The sequence below is a fragment of the Orbilia oligospora genome (assembly GCF_000225545.1).
Source record: "Orbilia oligospora ATCC 24927 unplaced genomic scaffold scaffold00081, whole genome shotgun sequence".
Classification (NCBI taxonomy): Eukaryota; Fungi; Ascomycota; class Orbiliomycetes; order Orbiliales; family Orbiliaceae; genus Orbilia; species Orbilia oligospora.
This window is the reverse complement of record NW_011645638.1, coordinates 1151042-1174393: the sequence shown is the minus strand read 5'-3', so window position 1 is coordinate 1174393 and position 23352 is coordinate 1151042. Positions and strand designations below refer to the sequence as shown.

Sequence of the window (23352 nt, the reverse complement as noted above, 5' to 3'; positions counted from 1 at the left end):
CTGTGCCCAGCCCGAGAGGGGGACAATTAGGTTTACGAGAGCAATTGAGACTTCTTTTTTTAAGATTGCAATCTGTCGATACCGATATCAATACTAATATCAACATCTGTCGCAATGTCGGGCGCGGTTTCTCGTCTTTCCCAGCTCGCATCCCAGCTCCTGGCCGCCGGGAATTCGTTCAATCCATTCCAGGTCCAGAAACCTTATTCCCATACACTCTCGCCAACATACTTCCTACCACGGGCTGCTGCAATCGAACCAGATGCTACTGCCGTTGTTCATATAACTGCCAATAACAAAACTCTTCGTCGAACATACCAAGAACTTGCAGACCGTGCTCGGGGTCTCGCCTACTACCTTAAAGCACACAATTTCAAACGTGTCGGGATTCTTGCTCCAAATACCCCTGCTTTCCTTGAAGCATACTTTGGAATTGCAGCCGCAGGTGGCGTATCTGTCGCCATAAATTATCGATTAAAGAAAGATGATATATCTTACATCTTCGATCACGCCGATGTCGAAGCTATAATTGTGGACACCGAATATCTAGGACTGCTAGACACATATCGGGAATCACACCCTAACACTGTGATAATCGAGGACACGGACACCGATGCTGTAGAAGGGGAACTTTGTGGTCCGTTTGATGGGGCCGTTCTTGAGGGTCTTAAAATCGACATTCATTCGGGCTCGAAGGGGTGGGACGGCCTCGAGGCCCAAGCGCAAGACGAGGATGCCCTGTTCTCGCTCGCCTACACATCAGGTACCACCGCTCGCCCGAAGGGCGTTGGGTACACCCATAGGGGTGTATATCTCGCTGCTCTCGGAAACGTTATAGAGAGCGGTTTAAATTACCACCGCGGAAGATGTAAATACCTCTGGACCCTACCACTGTTCCATGCAACCGGGTGGACTTTCCCCTGGTCTGTAACGATGGTACGAGGGACTCACTATTGTTTGAGGAAGATTGATTATGGTCTGATCTGGAAGTTCATGAAAGAGGAGGGAATCACACATTTCGCGGCCGCACCTACGGTAAATACACTGCTATGCAATGACAAGGCAGCGGTTAAGCTCGAAAATCCCGTCAGAGTTACCGTGGCTGCAAGTCCACCAACTGCACACCTATTCCAGCAGATGACAAGCTTGAACCTCCACCCCGTCCACGTCTACGGCATGACGGAGACCTACGGCCCAATCAGCAAGGGGTATTACATGCCATCTTGGGACGACCTACCGGACTCTGAGCGGTTCGCAAAAATGGCTAGACAAGGGCATGGCTTTATCACGAGTTTACCACTCAGGGTTATTAGAACCGGAGAGAACGTGTTAGAGGGGACGGTTATCGATGTCAAGAAGGACGGGAAGGAGATTGGAGAGGTTGTATTCGTTGGAAATATTTGTGCTAAGGGGTATTATAAGAATCCCGAGGAGACAAAGAAGTTATTCGCTGGTGGGGTTCTACATAGCGGAGATTTGGCGGTTTGGCATGAGGATGGTGCTATCCAGATTATGGATAGAGCAAAAGACATCATTATCAGTGGTGGGTAGACTAGTGGTCTCGTGGATCGGAAAGGGATTTATTTGCTAACTAAATTTTAGGTGGTGAGAATATATCATCAGTAGCCTTAGAGTCGATGTTGGCGAATCACCCGGATATTCTCGAGGCATCTGTTGTAGCTGTTTCAGACTCTCATTGGGGCGAACGGCCAAAGGCGTTTGTCACCATCCAGCCGGGCAAATCTATTACCGGGGAGGAAATCATCGAGTGGGCAAAACATGTGAGCGATATTAGCAAATTCATGGTGCCGAGGGAGGTGGAGATTGTAAACGAGTTGCCAAAGACGAGCACCGGCAAAGTCAAGAAGACTGTCCTCCGGGAGTGGGCAAAGGGAGCTGATCGTAATTTGGTCAAATAAGCCCCCAAAACAGGGCGGCCATTGGTATTTAATTACGGATAAGGTTTGGATTGGGAGTTTTGAGAATACGAACTAGTATAATGAACATTTCGGCGCTCTATACGGTACTGATAATGAGCAGGTAAAAGTAGTATATCCGGAAAGGCTTACATCATAAGGCAATAGCGATTGATTTTTGCGCCACAATTTGATATAATACTAGTCAGTCTAAATACATTCATCCAGAAACGCCCGCTTCCCAAAATAAACCTATTCATGCGAACCAACACCTCGAAAATCCAACAAATATAGAAAGTGAACAAGTTGCAGGGCGTAGAGGGAAATTGTAATAATAGCGTTCATGCTCTAGCCTTTCCTTTGCCAGAGACCTCCTCTTCCTCCTCTTCGTCACTTGACGACAGAAAGTCATCATCTTCGTCGAACCCGAAAATTTTCTTTGGTTGTACCTTGACCTTCTTGGTAGGTGGTAGAACCTTCTCGTCTTCACTTGACTTCGAGGATTCCTCGGAACTGTTGTTTTTCTCGTCGTCGCTGCCTTCCAAATCCTCGCTTGTGGAGCTCTGACCGGATGGGCTTGGTACTCTAGCGGCACTAGAATTTGCTTTCATGGCTCTTAGAACCGCCTCTCTAGCCTTATCTCTCCCCTCGTCCTTCTCCTCCAACCACTTCGCGTCGTCGAATCTCTGGTTGACATTTCCACCACCTCTTATCTTCTCATCGGCGGCCTCGATGACCTTCCCCCACCTTTCTTTCCTTTTATCGCGTTCCTTCTTGTCCATATCCGGCTTTGTCTCAAGATATTGTGCAAGCGCCTTTGCCTCTTTGACGGTTCTTAACCTTCTTCCATCTAAGTTTCTACAACTGTCGCTGTTCTCTTGTCCCTTGCGTTTTCGCGAGGACATACGTCCACCAGCAGCACGAAGCTGGGAACCGAAACCACCCTTACCGCCGGGAAGTGGCGCCGTAAGGCGGAGAGTGAGGAAGTCATCTGTGAGATCGTTGAGAAGAGATGAAAGTGGAGTTCTAGATGTAGGAGAGAGAATTGCTCCCTTCGTAGTGGTAAGGCGAAGGGGTGTCGTAACAGGTGGGAGATATGCGTCGAGGGAGGAGAAGACGTTGGATATCGAGGAGGCTGACGGGAGAGGCAGGGATAGGGTGGAGGGGAGGCCGAGACCGGAGAAGGTCTCGATGAGGATATTTGTGGTCGCCATGGCTTCTAAGCAGCGTACGTGGTGATAGTTCGTTGTTAATACGCGTAGATGATGTTGGTGAAATGGAATGGTTTGAAGGTTGATGATCTTAGACGGAGGAGGACCGGGGCCTGGGCGAGGTGGCGATGACTTGATGTTGAATCTTGCCAAAAGGAGGCTGAGATTATTGCTAGTCTTAAAGAGGAAATATTAGTTTGATTTAATTATACTTCCTAATTAGGCTAGGTTGTGTTGAGGGCACAAACCCCTTCCGCCAAATCGAAAATTGGAAGTGTCTTGGCGGCAGAGTTGTGTGTGCAAACGAGGATAGTCGAAAGCAAGCAGCAGCAACTTCAACATCGACATCATCAAATCCTGCCAATCGTCGAAACGACACCCGAACTCTCCGACCTTCCCGAACTCATAGTCGACACGGTTCCATACCCAGCCATTCAAGATGTACGTTTTTTCCGACTTCGAAGCATCGTCGACGGTTGCGAATTTTTGGAGATAGTTAGTTAAAGGTGGAAGTGCTGATGATGATGGTCAATGCAGGCTTATTCCAAAGGCGGATCGCAAGAAGATTCACGAGTACCTCTTCCGAGGTGAGAAATACCCCTTCCGTCGATATTCTGCTGGAACTACTTGGGAGGAGGAATTGGATATGAAGATTAGAATTGTAGGATTGGTGGCAGCCTGTCAACGACACTGTTTGAACGACAATTAAAATAAGAATTCACGACATATTGAAGGCTATCTTATGGAAGAATTGGGCTAGGATTCTGTTGGAATTGGGAAATAATTTTAAGGAAAATACTGACTGGAATTTCCAATATACAGAGGGTGTGATGGTCGCTAAGAAGGACTACAACCTTCCTAAGCACACTGAGCTCGACGTCAAGAACCTCTTTGTTAGTAACCTGCTCGCAAATCTAGCTCCAATCTACCGAGGGAACATAAAGTCTAACCTGATTCGATAAACAGGTCATCAAGGCTTGCCAGTCGCTCACCTCCCGTGGCTACCTCAAGACCCAGTTCTCCTGGCAATACTACTACTACACCCTCACCCCAGCTGGTCTCGACTACCTCCGTGAATGGCTACACCTCCCAAGCGAGATTGTTCCAGCTACCCACGTTAAGCAGCAGCGAAGCACCGCTCCACCACGCGGAATGATGGGTGGTGATGACCGACGAGAGAGGAGAGGTGGTGACCGTGGTGACCGTGACGGTTACCGAAGACGGGACAAGGAGGGTGGTGCTCCAGGTGAATTCAAGCCAGAATTGTAGGTTTCCAAAGTCCATATATCCATTCCGAAGATATAGAAGCTAACACGCATTATAGCCGTGGCGGATTCGGCCGTGGACGTGGTGGTGCTCCCCCAGCAGCTACCCAGTAAATTATTTAATGCCACCTCATTTTTCTCCCTCGACTGTTTATCTCATACTCCTTACCGCCTTATATTATGACTCTGTAATATCACATTGCTGGTCTCTCTCACCCACGTCCACATGCTCCTACGTCTATACATACGCAGCATTCCATAAGAACACCTACGATTTTTCATCCTCCTTTCTCTGTGTGTTCCCTTTTTTTATTACTATATCTCATGTCGCTTCCTTTTTATGTGTCTATACGGATTCCAAACGGCGTATAATTTGTTGAGATCATTTCTGTTTCTTAATGAAAAGAATCTCAATCTGTGGTTCCCTAAGCAGGCGGATGCCGGGGAACAGCTGAACCAAATAACTCTCCAATCGTAAAAGAAAAGAAAAGAAATCCGATAGTGCAAGAGATACGGGATGAGATGAGAATATCTAACAGACTAGAATCGCATCAATAAGCCAATTTGTGATGACTAATATTCGCCACTACATGCAACACATTTCCTAATAAAAATACAACTTTCTCCTGAACGCGTCTTTAATTTCCATCCATTTACCACGTTCAAAGCTGCAAGAAAAAAAGCTCGATCTCGGATTTCTAAATTTAAAAAGGCTTCCGAGTTAGGATCTTAACGGACTTCTCAAAAGCCATTAAATATTCCTGGCAAACATCAGATCCAACTATGTCCCAACGCATAAGCTGTCCCGTCTGCAACCGTGATATCGCTCTTTCATCCATAAACCGACATTTGGATGAGGGATGTCCTGAGGAACAAAATGTGTCTGAAACTTCTGCTTCCGGATTCTTTACTTTGACTAAGAATAAGGCGTCTGCACCGTCTGCACCGTCTTTATCTGCAAATTCTGGACGTTCTACAATAACCCCAAGTCCAGCGGGAGGCAAAGATTGGCTAGTTTCGTCGCCAGCTTCCAAACAGTCACAACAATCTCAACAAAAAAGGACATTCTCTCTACCATTTCAAGGGACGAGCCACGATGCCAAAAAATCAGATTCGAGTGGTGGAGGCACTGTTTTCACTAAATCATTCGGAGACGATGTGACGGCGGATCCGGATACGCCAGCAGCCAAACGTCAAAAAACCAACCCTGCTCGCTCAGCGATGCCGCTAGCTGAGCGTGTTCGGCCGAATACTCTTAACAACATATTTGGTCAAGACCTCGTTGGTCCTGGTGGTATCCTCCGCCGAATGATAGAGTCTGATTCTATTAAGAGTATGATTCTTTGGGGTGGTCCTGGTTGCGGTAAGACCACTATCGCTAGAACGATAGCTGCAAGTACCAAAGCTCGGTTTGTGGAGCTATCTGGGACGACCAATAATATTGCAGATTGCAAGAAGATTTTCGAACAAGCGAAAAGCGAGCTAGGCTTACTAGGAAGGAAGACAATATTGTTTATCGATGAGATCCACAGGTTTACAAAGGTAATGTTGCATTTGTCACATAAGATTTGGCTATTGGTCCCATGCATGGTCAAAGCGAATATTGGAGGCTAATGAAGATTTTTAAGTTAGACACAACAAGATGTCTTTTGTAAGTTTAATAGTTCAGCCATGCTTTTGTCGAGCTGAAGGGCTAACATGGGTTCGCAATTCTAGTGGCGCCAGTTGAAAGTGGTCAAGTCATTTTGTGAGTACTCAGATTGATATACGCGGACTGATCAAATTTTTGATGTGGATATTGACATCTTGGTGGCCTGACTTCAGGATCGGGGCTACAACTGGTAAGGCTATAATTTGACTAGTACACTACCATAAACGGCCATTGTTGACACACAATTGTTTGAAGAAAACCCGTCGTTCAAAGTTCAATCCGCACTATTGTCCCGCTGCCGGGTTTTCACATTGAAACCTCTAACCACAGAATCCACCCTCAAGATCTTAAACCGGGCTCTGTCAACAGAGTTTCTGGAACAAAGTGACATCCCGCCGCTATTGGACGATAAATTGTTAACGTACCTTGCCGAATTCGCTTCTGGTGATGCTAGAACGGCGTTAAACCTTTTGGAAATATCAATCCAGCTTGCATCCCAACACCAAACCGGATCAAATCAAGGGTTTACGCAAGAAGATCTCAAGAAAGCGTTAACAAAGACACTAGTTTATGACAGGCAAGGGGACGGTCATTATGATACGATTTCCGCATTTCACAAAAGCGTGCGGGGTAACGAGTAAGAATAATATTCTTAATTTAGAACGACAATTGCGAACTATAGAAATACAATACTAACTAAAACCCCCCCTCACAGCCCAGATGCAGCGTTATATTACCTCGGCCGAATGATCGAGAGGTAAGCTCCCTTTGTTGTCGTGAGAATTTGCATCTGATCCTGGATGAGACCTTGACTTAACGTTCTGAATCAAGTGGCGAAGACCCGTTATTCATATCCCGCCGGATGATGGTTATGGCTAGTGAAGACATCGGATTGGCAGATAGTAAGTTTCATTCGCAAATTCGCAATCATATTCGGTTTCGAGTATCATGCATGGATTCCACGATTTCGATCGATTTCAATTGACAGGTTTCAATCAATTTTTTTGATTCCAAGACACCTTACTGCCGCTAGCCACGGCAACGCATTTTGCCGTTCAAAACGTTGGAATGCCTGAAGCGAGGTAATTTACCGCCTTGACGTTGCAAGCTTGTGCAACCACGCGATGTGTCTAAAAAAAACCAATTGGGCTGACCTTCTCATAACAGAATCAACCTCGCCCATTGTAATACCATGATCCCTCCCTCCCACAAAGAACAAGAACAATACATGGCGTTTTGGTTGAGGCGGTCCTAACAGAGCCCTCTATTACACCCCTTTGCTTAGGTACCGTGGCGCTATGTCTCGCAAAGAAATCGACCCGAGCATACCGGGGTCTTAACAATGTGTTGGCGCTCCTGCAATCCGATCCAGAGGCTGCGAGTGCCCCAATCCCTCTGTACGTACTAACATTACCTTTCCCTACCTTGTTGAAATCGCATTTCCGAACAACATTATACCCTTTTCTGTCGCTCTTGGTTTTTTTTTCTCCTTCTTGCATTGTTCGAAACCCCTCTTCGTCGGCCCTGCTGCCTAAATATGTTTTGTTTCTCATCTCATAGTATGCGGGTCTATTCTCTTTCTCTCTCTCTCTCTTTTTTTTTGGACCCCAAAATTTGCGACGATACGGCACAGCACAGGGAATCATAGCTAGTGCTTTGTATTGGTCCACTTAGCGTCTACGGATTAGCTTAGGCAGTTGCGCAACCTGCCCACAAGATGCTTAAACCCCAACCCCTTCCCTTGCAAGCCCATGAAAGACAAGACGAAAAATAAAAAAGAAAGAAAGAAAGAAAGAAACGAAATGGAAAAAAGTGAAAAAGAAAAGAAGAAAAGAATAAGTAAAAACATATCATAGGATAGCTTCGGGCGCCTTAACCCGGTCATCTTATCATCTCGAATCGATTTACCCCATTTTTCCAATTCGTGTGGCATCCTTTTCCCTCTCCCGTTCTCAACCCACACCTTCAAACCCCTCCCTCCTTGTTCCCCTTATTGATCAGCCTTTTTTTTATTTTTTTTATTTTTTTATTTTTTCTTAGACAATTACTAACATAAAGAAATGACACAATGTTTTTTCTGACTTTTGCTTTGCCGCAATTGTCACCTTTTGGGAAAGAAAAAAACAACCTTTTTGTGAACATTTTTATTTTGAAAATACTCAGCCACCTACGCAACGCTCCAACTATGTTAATGAAAACTTTGGGTTATGGGAAAGAATACAAGTATCCACCAAATTATGTGGACGGGATTGTGAAACAGGAGTACTTGCCTGAGAGGCTTATAGGGAAGAAGTTCTTGGAGGATATAGATCTGGGGACTAGGGTTGATGAGGAGGCTTATGAAGAAGATGGCGCGGGGGAGGTTTGAGCAGGATATTTGATATATTGGATAGAAAAAAGGGGATACGAAAAATGATAGGAGGTGCGGGGAGAATTAAATGATTATTTCTCATGATATTGGTTTTTACAATAATTGAGCGCGTAGCGTTCGTTGATGCTGTATAGAAACTGAACTAAATATATACATGACAACCTGACCCCATCTATAAGCCGTAAAGAATGAATAAATTATAGACCATATTGAATAACACAAAATTGATAGAATCCAAAGAAACAGTTTTTTTTTTAAAGAAAGAATGAAAGAATGAAAGTCGCCATCAAAGGATAAAAAGAAAAAAAACCGAATATAATCAAAATCAAATGCTACCGTACCGGCTTGTAATGAATTCAGTAATCTCAAACGCTAACCTTCTAATTATCTGAGACTTCCATGGTTTCCCGCCTAAGCTTGGGTTCCCAGTTGGAGGTGGAATACTGATCAACCCAAGGGCTGGATCTTCAACTTGGACTGGACCCATAGGATCATCAGACCTTACGGTTATGGTAACATTAGGCCGAGGACTCCCTCGCCAAACATCAATACACCATTCCGAAGTATAGACAGGGCTCACATTTCCATTTGGAGAGAGCCGTCTTCTAGCAGTCGCTGAATGTGTAAGTATATACTGTTGCAAAATCGATATAATAGGCTGCGGTGATCGAAACTGCGCTCCTGGGGGGCCTAGCGGTTGTCTGTGGTCCCGTTGATCCCACGGCGAAGCAACTGAAGGCGCAGAAGAGCCGGAAGATGGCCCCCCGCTACTACCTTGTTCATAAGCAACCGCAGCATTCACAACTATAGCCTCAAACTGTCGTCTGGCCGCAGCAACGGCACGAAGGTAATCTGACGCCAAATCCTCGGGACCCGAAGCGCTAGGATGTTGTAAGAACTGTCGCCATTCGGTAATATCCATAAGTTGGTGGACTACAACAGTTCTAAATCGTTCCAAAAGTTCGGAATGGAGAATGAACGAGAGCTCGGCGGCTAGTCTACTATCTCCTACTTCGACTGATATCAAGAATGTCCTTCCCATTGCTGAAGATAGCATTGGTGATTGGCCGGGGCCACCGGCAGCGGCGAGGGATCGATTCGATAACGGTCTTGTGATTCGTTGTATTTGTTGGATTTTTTCGACACCCGGCAATGTTGGTGTTGAGGTTGTTGGCTGCTGACGGTCTGTCGCTGTTGGATTTCTTTGCTGCATATGCATCTGTGGGCTGGAGTAGTGGTGAGGCTCCAGATAATCCGTGGAGAACGATGACGTTTCATGTCGTTGTTGGAATTGGCGATAGTTTGCTGGGTCGGAGGCACGTCGGTCCCCTGCAAGCGGGAGGTCACTTTGGTAGCTCATAGCTGGGGAAGTAGCTGTCCGAGATGTAATTGTGTTAACTTTAAGGTTGCTAGAACTTGTAGGAGGTATTTCGTTTTGTGCATCTTTTTCATCTTTGATAGTAATTGTTTTACCTATCCGTCTCCTCTTCAAGGACCGCGGTGGGCTTGTATCCATTACTTTGTCTCTTTCTGGTGGATCTGGAGGTTTTGTGGTACTGGTGATAGTAGTGGAGGTGGAGGTGGGAGGAGCCATACTTCTTGATGGATAGTCTCGTTCATGCGAGCCAAGTTGTAATAGAGCTTCTGCTCCATGGTGGTAACCCACTTCATCGCTTCGTTTCCGTTTGTGTTCTCCTGGACTAGGTTGTCGACCAAACGGTGACGATGATGGGCCGAGTAAGCCGTGTATAGACCCACTTCTCGATGGTCCCCCAGGCATGGAAGGTGCCGTAACTGTTGGAATGGGCAGAATAGGATACGAATCCGTTATCGAATAGGCACCAGTTCTGCCACCACATCTCGAACACCGAGAAGGTTCGCCGGTCGAGTCATTGGGGCTTCGAGAAGAGGCATTGTTTCCCTTTTTGTTCGACCTCCGAGGCTGGTACCGATAGTCCGGGTATCTAGCCATATGTTGCCGTTTTTCTTCCTAGTACGGTAGAATCAATCGAGTCAGCTCATGAATGCTTTAAATCAAGTCTATGCAAGAAGATACGAAGAATGTTATAGAGCGACGAGCTCCATTGAGCACGGATGCACTTACGTCAGCATGGTTCTGCCATTCTTTCCGTGTGTCCTCGGTTGCATTTTTCCACATGTCGCCGATAATCTTCGAGATTGCAGGATTCGATTTGCCAGGGTTCTGAGCCATGACAGCGGAATGATGATGTTGGCGGAACAAGATAAATGCTGTTGGAAACAAAAATCCAACATTGAAACCCGGGTTAGCGCTCCTTCATTAGATCGACTGGGTCTCCCCAGGGTAGTAGAAAAAAGTATCACAACAGGCAATATGCAGGGGTTGTTTGTTCGAACTGAAGTTCGGGATAGAGGAGCTCGCAGTTTACCATTTCTAGGCCGTGGAATCTTCGGCGTTGGCTGACATAGACAAATGTGCGCCGGAGGTGTACTTGAGTGAGATGAAGACATTTGAGATTCTGATACCCCTTTCGGTTGTATGCTTCTAGGTGGCATTCCATTCGCGAATGGCGGCGGTCGATAGGGTTTTGGGAACTTATAGTATTCCTGGAGTCGGATGTCGTGCGATTGATTGTGACTGATATATTCTGAAGGGGGTATAGTAAAATTCTTGTGAGAATTATCGAACAACCGAGTGAATATATAGCCCATCTGAGAGTAATAATAGTAATAAAACTTGCATTCAAGGGGAAAGAAGTAAAGCAGAGAGAAGAAGAAACTGAGGCAGTGTATCTAACACGAAGGAAAGTAATCTGATATCGAGTAGGTTTGTAATATGGCAAAGGGCAGTATATCTGGGAATATCGAGGCAAAGGAAAGAAAAAAAACCTGGCTCTAGTAGAGATCTAGGAAGTGGGTAAATTGGGCCTTTTTCTTTGCTTTCAGGTCACAAACGGGACAAAAGGAGCAGGCAAGCCGCAGCCTTCGTATATAGAACAATACGATTGTATTCTCGACGACTTGTGCCATGTACCTTTGTTTTTGCGAGACACCACAAAGTAAGTGCGAGCTCGAGTCTGGATGTTAAGCCTTTACAGGTCAGTAAGAATCCAAGAACTGTCATCCCAAGACAGTAAAGTAATGTAAGTTAACTGTTTTCTTCTATTTTCTACAGTGGTACACAGCTGTATAGCACTAGGATAGGGCAGGTGCTGTGCCGCGTCAAGGCACAGTGACGCCACGTCTTCTATCCACTTGACTGAAGGGGCCGGGGAGATATCCAAAACGTAGAAGTAGGCGAGGGAACTCACTAGGTATTCAAGACAATCCCTAGGTTAGACTGGCTATAACCGCCTCAAAATGGTCGAACTTGGAAGCTATAGCTGCAGCTACCAATATCCTGGCCTGGTCGATCGAGGTGCACCTTAAGACCTTGGTAGGGTTGTGTTAGACAGAATAGCCTGTAGTCGTAGCTTGTATTCCGGAGAAACCAAGCTGGGTTGGATTCGAAACAGACGGGTCATCGAACGGCAAATCGTATAAGTAGCTATAACGGTTTGGGTCTTGTGCATACATATAAATATGTATCTCCACACCAAGTGCAAGGCGGCATGGCCCTGACGTTCTGACCACTATGTTTAACGCTATAAACGTCTTGGTGCCGTTCTGCGCGGCTGATAAGATCTTTTGGCTTCGCTCACACCTGCATTCGAATTTAGGACGTTTGGGCCGAAACAACAGCGTTCAAGTTGGATAAATTTGTGAGGGTGTGTGGGTGTATAGCGGTCACGAGAACGTTTGAACCTCCATCCGAAAAATAATTTCTAGCCTTTGGCAGAAGCGGATTGTCAAGATTTCTTGCTTTTTTTCTTCCAAGATTTCAGATGATATACCGCAGTCGAATAGACGAACTAATACGCGGTAAGTGCTTAATGAAAGGGCGATTAAAAGTTTAGTAAGTTTTGGGGGAGGCGATGCCTGATCTGAGGTGGATGTCTCGTAGGCGGAGCACTAAGTTTTGCTCCCAGGCTAAAACCCGTATATTTCTCAAGACAACTAGGCAATTGGGAAGATATTCCAACTGGCAGTAAAATTGATTCCGGCCAACCTGAAAACGGTTACCTGTTATACATAGTCCTCGCGGTCTCGCGCTAGGCCAGTCGGTACCAAACTGTCGGTAAATTAACCAAAAAGTGGATCGAGACGCACCCTCAACAGGGAGATATAGACCGAGAAATTCTTCCAAGCATCCACTCCCCCCCATTAAGCCTGCATCATTGGAATTTCAAAAACAAAGAAAAAAAAAAAAACTTGGGATGGCAAACGAGTAATGTGATACTCGGAGCGTATACAGTCGTCCAATAGCTGTTCATGCAAGTGTGCATTGCAGCACGATATATCATATTAATTTCTAGAAACCTAAACTGGCTGTTAGAACGTTAGCACTAGTTGCTGTGCCGCACGGTTGCATCTTGGTAGGGCTAACCGTGCCCTTCACACTGGATTGCAGGAAGTTGGATACGAAGAAGGGCTCTCAAACTGCGCATCGAGCTCACCTGTTCATGTTTGAGCTTGCCTTTTGTAGACATGGGTCGAATATGATCAGGATTTTTCGGAATCAAGTTGTGTAGATAGGAACATATGATACCCCCTGCGAGAGTGGGAATATGGTACGCTCCAGGTCATCTTGCAGGACTGGCTGCAAGCTCTTCTCGACTGGTTTGGATCTATTAGCTCTCAAATGCAAGCCCGAGGTCAGGGGGTCCCCTGGAATGCAAGCAAGTCCGTTTTGCTTCTAAGATCCAGGGTTTTTCTTTTTGAATTTTGAAAATGTTGTGTCAAGAAGATGCAGCAAAATACACATGTTTCAAGAATCGCCGTTCGTATTGCAACATATAGCGAACCACGTGGGAACGTTCCGATATCAATTGCGAATTCATATCCAACATTTTGTTATCGAACCAGCTGCAGCTAGCTAATTAGTTAGTTAGTAAGACGAATAGGCAGGGACGGCAGGGACGGCAGACGAAAGACAAAAGACGACAGAATTAAGACGACGACGACGACAACTTGCAATAAAACAGAGCCGCTGGTGTTAACTCCGCCACAGGGCTATCGAAACCCACATCTTTCATCCGGTTGTGACGGTGTGATATCGATATGCAGAAGCCGCGGCCAATGGCTGTTATAGAACATACATACAGACATACATACATACCACTTATTTACCCCTCTAGCTCCTAATCCTGAGGAGGCCAACTGACCTAACCGCAACCATCAACCAATGCAATGTTGGTAATGGCAATATTAATGGCGGTGATTATTGGGGTTTGCGTTGCCGGTCAAGAATCCAGATCGATCCTGGCATATCATCGGTCCCTCCAGTTCCGAGTTCCTGGGACTTGTCATATCCGGTTTCTCCAACGTTGCTACAATTTCGGGCTTGACTGAGTGATTTTTCCCTCGGTCTGTCCGTTAACAGACTGCTCGGCTTGCTTAGCTCGCCAGTTGTATTTCATTTTTTTTTCATTTTTTCTCGTTTTTTTCTTTCTTTCATTTTTCATTGTTTTTTATCCTTTAAGCTTTTTGTGATATGTTAAACCCCCCCGATTCCTCAGCTTTTGCACATGTTAAGTTAGTTAGGGTCAGCGGTGCTGAGGCGGTGAATCCCGCGCGCTGTATCGATGCGGCACAGACGACTCTGACTTTTGGTGTTGATGTTGGGTTAGCTTCAACAGCTTCTTTGCCGCCGACAAAGTTACTAACTTTAGATCATGCCATGGGAGGTACCTACCTACCTAGGCACTGTACCAATCCCAAAATGATCATGTTCCTGTTAATTGGCCAAGGAAGCCCCCAGTTGATTGCTACCATATGCAGCTTTTCCAACGCCGACACAACAAGTATGTAATCAATCTCTTGGGTCCCTTGAACGGGTGGATGGTGGATGGTGGATGGTGGGTAGTGATGGTGTGTCTGTCCCGAGATTGGGGACATGTCTGACACCTTGCAGCCTACAGACAAATAAGAACATTCGGATTCAACCTCGTATATCTGGTGTGCCCCCCCAGATTCTCGCTTCAGCAGGCCGTGATATCACACTGGTCCCTGGACCATGGCGTTGGTGTCTTCCCACGAGAAACCACTTCGCCTCTTTCTCACTTACCGCTTTCTTTCTCGTGGATCCCCACCCTCCATCATTCATAGGAAATGGCTCCGGCCTCACGGTCAGGAGGCTAAGCTTTTGCTTCCCGTCAAATTCGCTTCTAGATGTTAATGCAAACGGCATCCCCACCGCCACAGCCCCGCCATTCTCTATGAAATACTGAAACAACGAAGGAACACTGGACGATTTCTTTCTATTAGGATGCCTCGGTCTAAATGGCGAAACGGAAAGGAAATTCCGACTATGTATGTACAGCCGCAACAGTGCTTTTCCCTGCAAGCAGCCGGTAAGGAAAGCCCGCAGCGCTTACAGAGCCTCCTCCACATCGATTCGCATAAACATGTTCCTCTGCAGTACACAAAAAAAAACTCCAACCCGTGCAGAATTTTGTGCGAGATATAGGAAAGAAGGAAAAAATAATAAATAATAATAATGAACAGAGCATTAATTCGTCAGCATTACCCCGCATCACGATAAAAATAAGATGCATTCGATATGCAAAAATTCCTTTCGTCTTTGCCGTCCGTCCCACTTCTTCAAGAGATAAAGCTGTTCGGTTGCGCGCCGGCAACGATTTTAGCGCTGCGTTTCACGTCGATGAAGAGATCTTCGCATTCCTGCACTTCAAGTTCCGTGACTTCTTGCTTACTGGCGACCTTGGCCAGAATCCATGCTGGTGTGAGCAGCTGTAGAGCATACCTCAAGCTGGAGTTAACGCCATGTTGTGAAATGATCTCGAGAGCCGCGTCAGATATGTTGATTCCTTCGGTCTTAGCTCTCAATTTGATAATTGTCTTGATTTCCTCGGCGTTGTAGGGCAAAGTTTGGATGATGAGCAAACGATCTAACAGATCTGGTGGGATCCCGTGGGCGGATACGATGTCTTCCGTGCCGCGAATGTTAGACATGCCTCTATTGGAAGCGAGGATGACGATAGGCGAAATCGACGATTCAAGGGCACGGTTGAGGTACGTAAAGCACTCAATATCAAGCATGTGGACCTAGAAATAGTAGCACACCGCATATTAGAACCCGGCGCTTCGGTCGTGCAGAAAATGCTTTATTTGGAAGCACTTACCTCATCAATAAAGAGAACGCCAGGAACGAGTTCCGCAATGCCCTGGTCGATGTATTTGTTAACTACCTTGTTAATTTCCTGCCGTAACTTGTCTGTGATTTCTGTCTTCTTCGGCTTCATCAATTGGCCCATCATGCTCATAATGTCCTGTCCGCCTTGTGGCCTCGCATTGGCAACATCGAGATCATGCAAAGTAACATCTTGTACGATTTCCTTTTTCTTGTGAACCTCTCCTTTAGGAATCGGAACGTATTCTTCGGCCTCTAGATCGTATTCAGTGGCATATGCGTCGGATCTCCCGACCCTCTTCACCGCCCCAGTGTTTGCTTCAATGTAAACAACATCTCCTACGGCGACTCTTTCCTTCTGAACGCTTTCGAAGACGGAGGGGTCCAGCCTCAACCTCTTTGTTCCTCGCGCGGATTTCAGTCCCACAATCACGCTCGAAATGGTCTTGCCGTATCCTCCCAACGGATTGTCAGCCTCCTCTGGTGTCAACTCTGTGACTTCTCCCTCGTAAACCTCCTTCGTTTCCCTAACTCGTAATCCAATCGCTCGTCTAAAGTTCTCCATCAAAGCTTCTGTCTTCTTGACCTCTGTCGAAAAGATTTCGCTGCCAACTATCGGTCTGAAAGGGACTTTGGTTCCAAGTTCTTGTGAGACTGCTAACGCGAGTGCAGTTTTTCCGGTTCCAGGTCCACCGGCGAGGAGAACGGCGTTTCCGGCCATGCTTTTCGATTTAATGAGATCGACAACGATGCCTAGTGCCTATAACCAATCGCAAAACGGGTCAGAGCAGTTCGGTAAGGAAAAGATAGAGCTTGTAACCATACCTCTCGGGCCTTTTCTTGCCCTACGAACCCTCCTGCGACCTTTTCAGATGTTCCATCGGAACGGAGACCAAGGCCCTTGATATGAGTATGCGCCGCGGTTCTGGTCTCACGGGAGTTACCCCGGACCTCACTGATGTTGACCATTTTGTAGTAGTTTGTGGGTAGTGACGGTAGTTGAATGCGATGGGAATGTGTAAGAAAGTTTTTTTTTTGTTCGGTGAGTGAATGGAAGACGAAGTTGCGAAGAACGCGTCGAGCGTTTGCATCAACCTTTTTTCTTTTCTTGTGTGACGTTGGAGATGGAGCTGCAACACAAAATACTTCTTACATAACTACCCACTAGCTCCCCCCGTCTCCAACAGCAGCTCTGAGTGCTGGTACTTGGTTATAAGCACTCAGGACTAACAGGACTAGTTACTAATCCAATACAATAGTTCATGTCAGAGAGGGTTTCAAAATTAGAAACCGTAATCTTAATATCAGATATCGTATGTGAGGCATAGATACTAGAAAGGGTACTATTCTTTGTCCTCAATAGTTGCAAATATCCCATGAATCGCTCAGATTGCTCTACTGCTGGACAGCAAAGTACTTCACACATTTATACACCCTCAAATTATTTCTTCGGAATTGATATATAAAAGCTGTGGAATGAGGAGAAGCCGTTGGTCTCACTAACTAGTCCCAGCGACTTGAAGTCGCATTATTATAGTCGTACAAGCGAAAAGCCAATACGTATGCTTATATTTCAAACATGATTATTTTATCGCCAGAATCCGACTCATACCGCTCCAAGACCACCTATCTAAAACCCGTAAATTACAATGCCAATATATACTTTATACTCTATTTCATTCCCTAAGCCCCCTTACGCAGACTTCGCCAAAATACCCTCCAAAATATCTAGTCCCTGATGAATCTGCTCATCCGTGATAATATACGGCGGCACAATCCTCAACGTATTCTTCCCCGCCGTCAAGATCAATAATCCCTTATCCCTACACTCCGTGACAATCTCCGCCGGATCCTTCGTCAACTGTACTCCAATAATCAACCCCCTCCCTCTGATCTCTGATATCAAACCAGGGTATTTCTCCTTAAGCTTCTCCAATTGTGTCTTGAAAACCTCTCCTTTCCTTTGAATCTCCTTCAACATCTCCTTCGACGACAACCTTCCTAATACATGATGCGCAACCCTCGCCGCCAACGGATTCCCACCAAATGTTGTCCCATGATCTCCAATAACAATCTTCTCAGCAACTTGTTCCGTCACAATCGTAGCTCCGATGGGGACTCCATTCCCCAGTGCCTTCGCCGTAGTCATAATATCAGGATGTGCTTCCTTTGGCAAAGCGCCATGAGCCCACAGCTCCCCGGTTCTTCCTAACCCGCATTGAATCTCATCATATATCAACACCGCCCCAACTTCCTGACACCTCTTCTTCAACGCCACCAAGAACTCTTCAGTGGCAATATGAATACCCCCTTCACCCTGGATCGGCTCCACGATCACACCACAGGTCTCCTCGGTAACCAACTCCGGAATCGCAGCTACATCATTAAGATTTCCGTACGAAAACCCAGGAACCATAGGTCCGAATGGTTTCTGATACTTAACATTAGGCGTAGCACTCAAAGACCCCATCGTACGTCCATGGAAAGAATTATGAAACGATACGAATCCGATTTTCTTTTCGTTACCGCTAGACTTCCCAACTTTTCGAGCGAACTTGATAGCGGCTTCGTTAGCTTCGCTACCAGAGTTACAGATGAATACCCGGGATGCATCGGTCATGGCGCCGGAAGCTCGGGTGGTATCAATGATTAGACGGGAAAGTTCGCCGGTCCAGGGATTGTGGTAGAGGTTGCAAACGTGGATGAGTTTTTGGGATTGTTCGGCGAGAACGCTGGTGACGCCTTTGTCTGCGTGGCCGAGGGAGTTGACGGCGATACCGGCGGTGAAGTCGAGGTATTTCTTATTGTTTGTGTCCCATCTATTATGATAATTTGTATATTAGCATACCACGCTTCCGTAAACATCCGATACTGATATTGAAGACTATTCATACAAATAAGAACCTTCTCCCCTTTCGAACATGATATTCGGCCGGGAGTATGTTGCAACCATGTAGTTTGCTTCTTTGGCGATAACATCTTTGGCATCCAATTGAGCTGAGGTCTGTTATAGAAATCTCGAGATTAGCGTTTGTTGAGTTTATGTATGTGTATGCATAAAATGTCACAAGATATAACTTACAGCTCCAGATCCAGCCGATTGAGCTGCTTGTGAAGCTGTACTCGCAGGTCTGACGATGGTCCTGGTCAATTGAACTCGAGGAGCAGCCGTAGCCAACCTTCCGACGGCGCGCTTCGTAGATATGGAGAATCGGAGGGCCGCCATTGTTGAGTATTTTGTTGAGAGCCTCAAACTAGATCAATTGATCAAATAAAATGGAAGAAAAAAAGAGAAGGTATATCAACTCGAACGAAAAGATATTCAAGTAACCTCCGCGACCCTAAAGAACAGCAATCGACGAAACAGAATTGATGACGCAGAATCAACTGTGACTAATACTCTCATGTTAAGAAGCCGGTCGTTGGTTGCTTATCGAGCTAAGGGCAAAGGCAGCGAATGTTTGTTGTTGCGCCCTGAAAAACCCGCAATGGAAACCAAGCTACTCCGGCCGCGGCGCCGATACGCTAGGCCGGGTAAAACTATGAGATGCCCTGCAGATTTTTCCTATGGTCCATGGGTGGCCCTGGAGGATCCCCGAGACTCCCTGTATGCATTGGCGAGGGAAATCATAATTACAACACCAAAATAGGTATCAAGATATCGATATCGGAACTCCACAGATGTTCGGATATGCGGCTTTGAATGACTCATAATTTCTACGTACGGATTGCTTGTGCATTGGATGGGTTCCTGGTTTCGGGCTACCCCCAAGATATTTCAATATAATTCTTTGAGTTTTCCTTAGAAAAATGTCTATAGTTGGTATAGCTACATGGTGGCACACTTTATCGTCAAATGCTGGAGTATCACATGCATGATTTTATATATACACCTAAGATGGATAAGTGAAGCCGCAATTGGCGATTTTCACCAATTAGAACCTGAGGTCCCATCCAATCTTAGGACCAAGATTTGGCAATTCTTCGGCGACGCTTTGGACATCCTGAAAAAAAATTAAAAATTAGTAATGGGTCTTGGATATGGGATCTGTAGAAGTTACGACTTACTTTATCACCTCTTCCTGACAAACAGATGACAATATTCTTTCCCTTGCCTAGCTTCTTTGCCAGTTCCATAGCTCCCCAAACAGCGTGGGAAGATTCAAGAGCTGGAATGATGCCTTCAGTCTGTGACAATCTTCTAAAGCCCTCGAATGCATCCTCGTCATTTGCGGCAATGAACTCTGCTCTTCCATCATCCTTCCATTGCGAGAGTTGTGGACCCACTCCGGGATAATCCAATCCAGCGGAAACCTATCTCGAGTCAGTATTTGTATTTTATGAAAAGGAACAACAAAATGGAATAATTCGCTTACGGAGTGAGTGTCGAGAACCTGCCCGTGTTCGTCTTGCAAAATATAAGTTCGAACACCATGCAAGACACCCTTCTGTCCAGCTACCAAAGTGGCGCTGTGCATCATGGTATCTACACCATGACCACCCGCTTCAACTCCCAAAAGTTGGACCTCCTTATCATCCTGGAATGGGTAGAACATGCCGACACAGTTACTGCCGCCACCGACGCAAGCGACGACAGCGTCTGGGAGTCTGCCAGTAAGTTTAATCATACCCTCCCTAGTCTCACGACCAATAACGCTTTGGAACTATTCCCTCTGTTAGCCTCGATTCTCCTTGTTGGTTAGGTAAAGGGCATAACTTACGGTTCTGACAATCGTGGGGAAAGGATGTGGCCCGATAGCAGACCCGATAATATAATGTGTACTATCAAGATCCACAACCCAGGCTCTTAGGGCCTCGTTGACAGCGTCTCGCAAGGTTCTTGTACCAGCCTCAACGGCAATGACCTCAGCACCGAGCAACTTCATTCTAAAGACATTCAAAGCTTGTCTTCTGCAGTCCTCAGCGCCCATGTAGACAGTGCACTTCATTCCAAACTTGGCAGCTACAGTGGCAGTAGCAACACCATGCTGGCCAGCTCCTGTTTCGGCAATAACTCTCGTTTTGCCCAAACGTTTAGCAAGGAGCATTTGACCAAGGGCATTATTTATCTTATGGGATCCAGTATGGTTCAGATCCTCACGCTTGAGATAGATATCGGCACCACCAGCGTGCTCAGTGAGCCTTGGTGCAAGATGTAAATGCCCTGGTCTACCCATGTAAGGGTAGTAGGATTCGAATTCTTTCCAGAATTCAGGGTCCTTGACGGCTTCGTCAAATCCCCTTTCAAGCTCAATAAGACAATCCATCAAGCTTTCAGGAACGTATTGGCCACCGAATTCGCCGATTTTCGAGGGAAGAATCTAGAATTCATTATATAAGTCACTAGCCAAAAAAAAAGAGAGTTCGTAACAGAATATCTTGCCTCGGGGTGGGGTGGGTGTTCCATGTTGAGCGCTTCGATCTGGTCGGCAAGACCGGGCTCGGTACCATACGGGCCCTCTCTGATGACACCGTCGACCGTAACCTTCGACCCATCAACAGCTCTATTCTCTCCGTTCGCAAAGGTAACATTCTCGCCATTTGGTTTCGAAAGGTCACCCAAATCCGATCTTCCGAGGACTTCGTACAGGTATTTCCTAAGAGCCAAAGTCTCATTTCCTGGATTTTCGCGAATGACATTCACGATCTGACTGCCGATAACTACACCTTCGGCGGCGGCGCCAACAAGCTGGAAGTGTGCTCGGGTGCTCACACCGAACCCGACAGCGATTGGCTTATTTCCAGAAGCTTGTTTGACCCTCTTGATTAAATCTGGTAGGTCATCATTAAGCTTACCGGTGGCGCCAGTAACACCCATACGAGAAACCAAGTAAATGAAACTGTCTGCGATGCTGCAGAGCTTCCTCAACCTGGCCTCTGAGGTCGAGGGTGCTACAAGTGGGACGTAACTCAAACTGTATGTTCATAGCAAATCAGTAAAAAATTTCCCAATGAAATGGTAACCAGCATAACATACCCTCCCTTAACGCAGTGATCTCTGAACTGCAGAGCCTCCGTCTCTGGCGGCAGATCAACCACGATGAAGCCATTGATACCTGCTTCAGCACAATCCTTTATTAACCTCTCCTCGCCGTAGATGAGCATGGGGTTATAGTATCCCATCATGACGATTGGTACCGTGACTCCAGCGGCTCGGGCTTGTTTCGTAATGCTAAGGACGGTAGGAACGTTGACATTGTTTTGTAAGGCGATCTAACATTACGGCAAGATAGTCAGCACGGAATTCCTTAAATAAGGCAGATGTAAAGGAACATACGGTATTGGAGCCTTGGATTGTCGGGCCATCGCCAATTGGGTCGGTGAATGGCAAACCAAGTTCAATAACGTCTATGCGATAACACTATGAGCCAAGGTGTATACACAACAGCAATTGAGTCCCGGGATATCATACCGGCACCTCCGGCCTGTAAAGCCTGGAGGATAGGGACCGAAAGTTCGACGGTAGGGTATCCAGCGGTAACGTAGGCGACCAAGGCATTCTAGCAGTTGGCGTTAGTCATGGATATTGATTGCGACCTTCCTAGGAAGAACGAACTCTGCCTTCGGCCTTGCACTTTGCGAATGCAGCTTTAAGACCTTCCATCTTGTTATGTGTATGTGTGTATGTGTGTATTTTCCGGGGTAAGAACCAATTGAGTGAAGCAGAGGGTAAGCCGTCGATAGAGGAGAACAATGCAAAGAGAACGTTTGAATTGAAGTGTGTTGGATGGAGATTTAAATTCGTCTACGATGTCTCGACCACCTGAAAAACAATGAGAAGGCTTTTATTCCCGACAACCGCGTAGAGTTAACAGAAACCTCAATGACTCATAGAAATTCTCCAGAAAAGCGATGGCGCTCCTTTTTTTTTTGGTAGAACAAAGAACAATTACTAAGGTCACGCTGGCTCGTCTGTTGGATAAATCTTCAATACATACCAGGGCCGAATGAATATCTGCAGGCAAATTGCCCCGCACAGGCCTGTCGCCCCACTATCGGCCTCCCCGGTAAAATCTTTTTGACGGAACAAACCTGGTGGAATGCCGCCCCGAGCCTTGGGTGCAGGGACAGGGTTCCTGCCGCGACAGCGCCAGTATTGCCTGGAGCCGACGTCGGAATGATTGCGGATATCGTCAGGCTGGGGGAGCACCATGCGGAAATTGATGAAGGAAGGATACGCCACTTTGTGATCGAGATCAGCCTGCCGCCACAGAGCCTGCCGCCACGGGACCAACCACAGGACCAGCCTCATCGGAACAAAGCGGGGTGGGGCTAATTGAAGCGATCCTGAATTGAACAATTGCAACAAATTTGAACCTAATATATTCCTTGAAGCCTGAGCTGAGTGATCTCCCCAACTCTGTACTACGTAGGTTTCAGGGCTCTCTTTATTCTTGAACATTTTGCCTTAGCTTTTTAACCTTCTTGGCTTGTGATCCCACAATTAGAATTCGGCCTGATTGTTATAATATAATTTAATTGACCGACGGCGGTGGTACGAACCAGATTATCAATAGTCATGAGTCAACTCTCTCCTTACGACATCTGGGTACGAATTTATGATAGTCTACCTTTAGACCGGAAATCTATGCAAAGGTATGGATCCTGCGGAATGAACTTTTCACTGTAGATATACTAATTAATGTAATTCCGCAACCACCCGCACGGTCGTTCCTACACCATAGGGCTATTTTAGACCAGATCTAC

General features: G+C 46.2%; 8 protein-coding genes across 8 annotated transcripts; 3 read left to right on the top strand and 5 right to left on the bottom strand.

Moving 5' to 3' along the window:
* Nucleotides 1-114: 114 nt before the first annotated feature.
* On the top strand, nucleotides 115-1919 carry AOL_s00081g341 (uncharacterized protein; the record flags this gene model as incomplete). Its single annotated transcript, XM_011125158.1, has 2 exons — nucleotides 115-1543; nucleotides 1603-1919. 2 exons carry the CDS (start codon nucleotides 115-117, stop codon nucleotides 1917-1919), a joined length of 1746 nt encoding a protein of 581 aa, XP_011123460.1.
* Nucleotides 1920-2257: 338 nt separating this feature from the next.
* AOL_s00081g340 (uncharacterized protein) lies at nucleotides 2258-3130 on the bottom strand (the record flags this gene model as incomplete). Its single annotated transcript, XM_011125157.1, has 1 exon — nucleotides 2258-3130. The coding sequence occupies one exon, from the start codon at nucleotides 3128-3130 to the stop codon at nucleotides 2258-2260; it is 873 nt and encodes a 290-aa protein (XP_011123459.1).
* An 82-nt stretch (nucleotides 3131-3212) lies between these two features.
* Nucleotides 3213-4506, top strand: AOL_s00081g339 (uncharacterized protein; the record flags this gene model as incomplete). The annotated part of the gene is made up of 6 exons (XM_011125156.1): nucleotides 3213-3302; nucleotides 3356-3568; nucleotides 3624-3714; nucleotides 3950-4020; nucleotides 4094-4392; nucleotides 4452-4506. 6 exons carry the CDS (start codon nucleotides 3213-3215, stop codon nucleotides 4504-4506), a joined length of 819 nt encoding a protein of 272 aa, XP_011123458.1.
* Nucleotides 4507-5175: 669 nt separating this feature from the next.
* AOL_s00081g338 (uncharacterized protein) lies at nucleotides 5176-8411 on the top strand (the record flags this gene model as incomplete). The annotated part of the gene is made up of 11 exons (XM_011125155.1): nucleotides 5176-5934; nucleotides 6025-6043; nucleotides 6109-6139; nucleotides 6217-6233; nucleotides 6299-6680; nucleotides 6759-6800; nucleotides 6875-6945; nucleotides 7077-7125; nucleotides 7211-7227; nucleotides 7329-7440; nucleotides 8207-8411. 11 exons carry the CDS (start codon nucleotides 5176-5178, stop codon nucleotides 8409-8411), a joined length of 1704 nt encoding a protein of 567 aa, XP_011123457.1.
* Nucleotides 8412-8739: 328 nt separating this feature from the next.
* On the bottom strand, nucleotides 8740-10626 carry AOL_s00081g337 (uncharacterized protein; the record flags this gene model as incomplete). The annotated part of the gene is made up of 2 exons (XM_011125154.1): nucleotides 8740-10404; nucleotides 10519-10626. 2 exons carry the CDS (start codon nucleotides 10624-10626, stop codon nucleotides 8740-8742), a joined length of 1773 nt encoding a protein of 590 aa, XP_011123456.1.
* Nucleotides 10627-15095: 4469 nt separating this feature from the next.
* On the bottom strand, nucleotides 15096-16614 carry AOL_s00081g336 (uncharacterized protein; the record flags this gene model as incomplete). Its single annotated transcript, XM_011125153.1, has 3 exons — nucleotides 15096-15560; nucleotides 15638-16405; nucleotides 16471-16614. The coding sequence occupies 3 exons, from the start codon at nucleotides 16612-16614 to the stop codon at nucleotides 15096-15098; spliced, it is 1377 nt and encodes a 458-aa protein (XP_011123455.1).
* Nucleotides 16615-17338: 724 nt separating this feature from the next.
* AOL_s00081g335 (uncharacterized protein) lies at nucleotides 17339-18871 on the bottom strand (the record flags this gene model as incomplete). The annotated part of the gene is made up of 3 exons (XM_011125152.1): nucleotides 17339-18464; nucleotides 18540-18649; nucleotides 18728-18871. The coding sequence occupies 3 exons, from the start codon at nucleotides 18869-18871 to the stop codon at nucleotides 17339-17341; spliced, it is 1380 nt and encodes a 459-aa protein (XP_011123454.1).
* Nucleotides 18872-19580: 709 nt separating this feature from the next.
* On the bottom strand, nucleotides 19581-22249 carry AOL_s00081g334 (uncharacterized protein; the record flags this gene model as incomplete). The annotated part of the gene is made up of 9 exons (XM_011125151.1): nucleotides 19581-19649; nucleotides 19714-19959; nucleotides 20022-20309; nucleotides 20367-20966; nucleotides 21017-21560; nucleotides 21623-21858; nucleotides 21923-21993; nucleotides 22058-22145; nucleotides 22202-22249. 9 exons carry the CDS (start codon nucleotides 22247-22249, stop codon nucleotides 19581-19583), a joined length of 2190 nt encoding a protein of 729 aa, XP_011123453.1.
* Between the last annotated feature and the right edge of the window lie 1103 nt (nucleotides 22250-23352).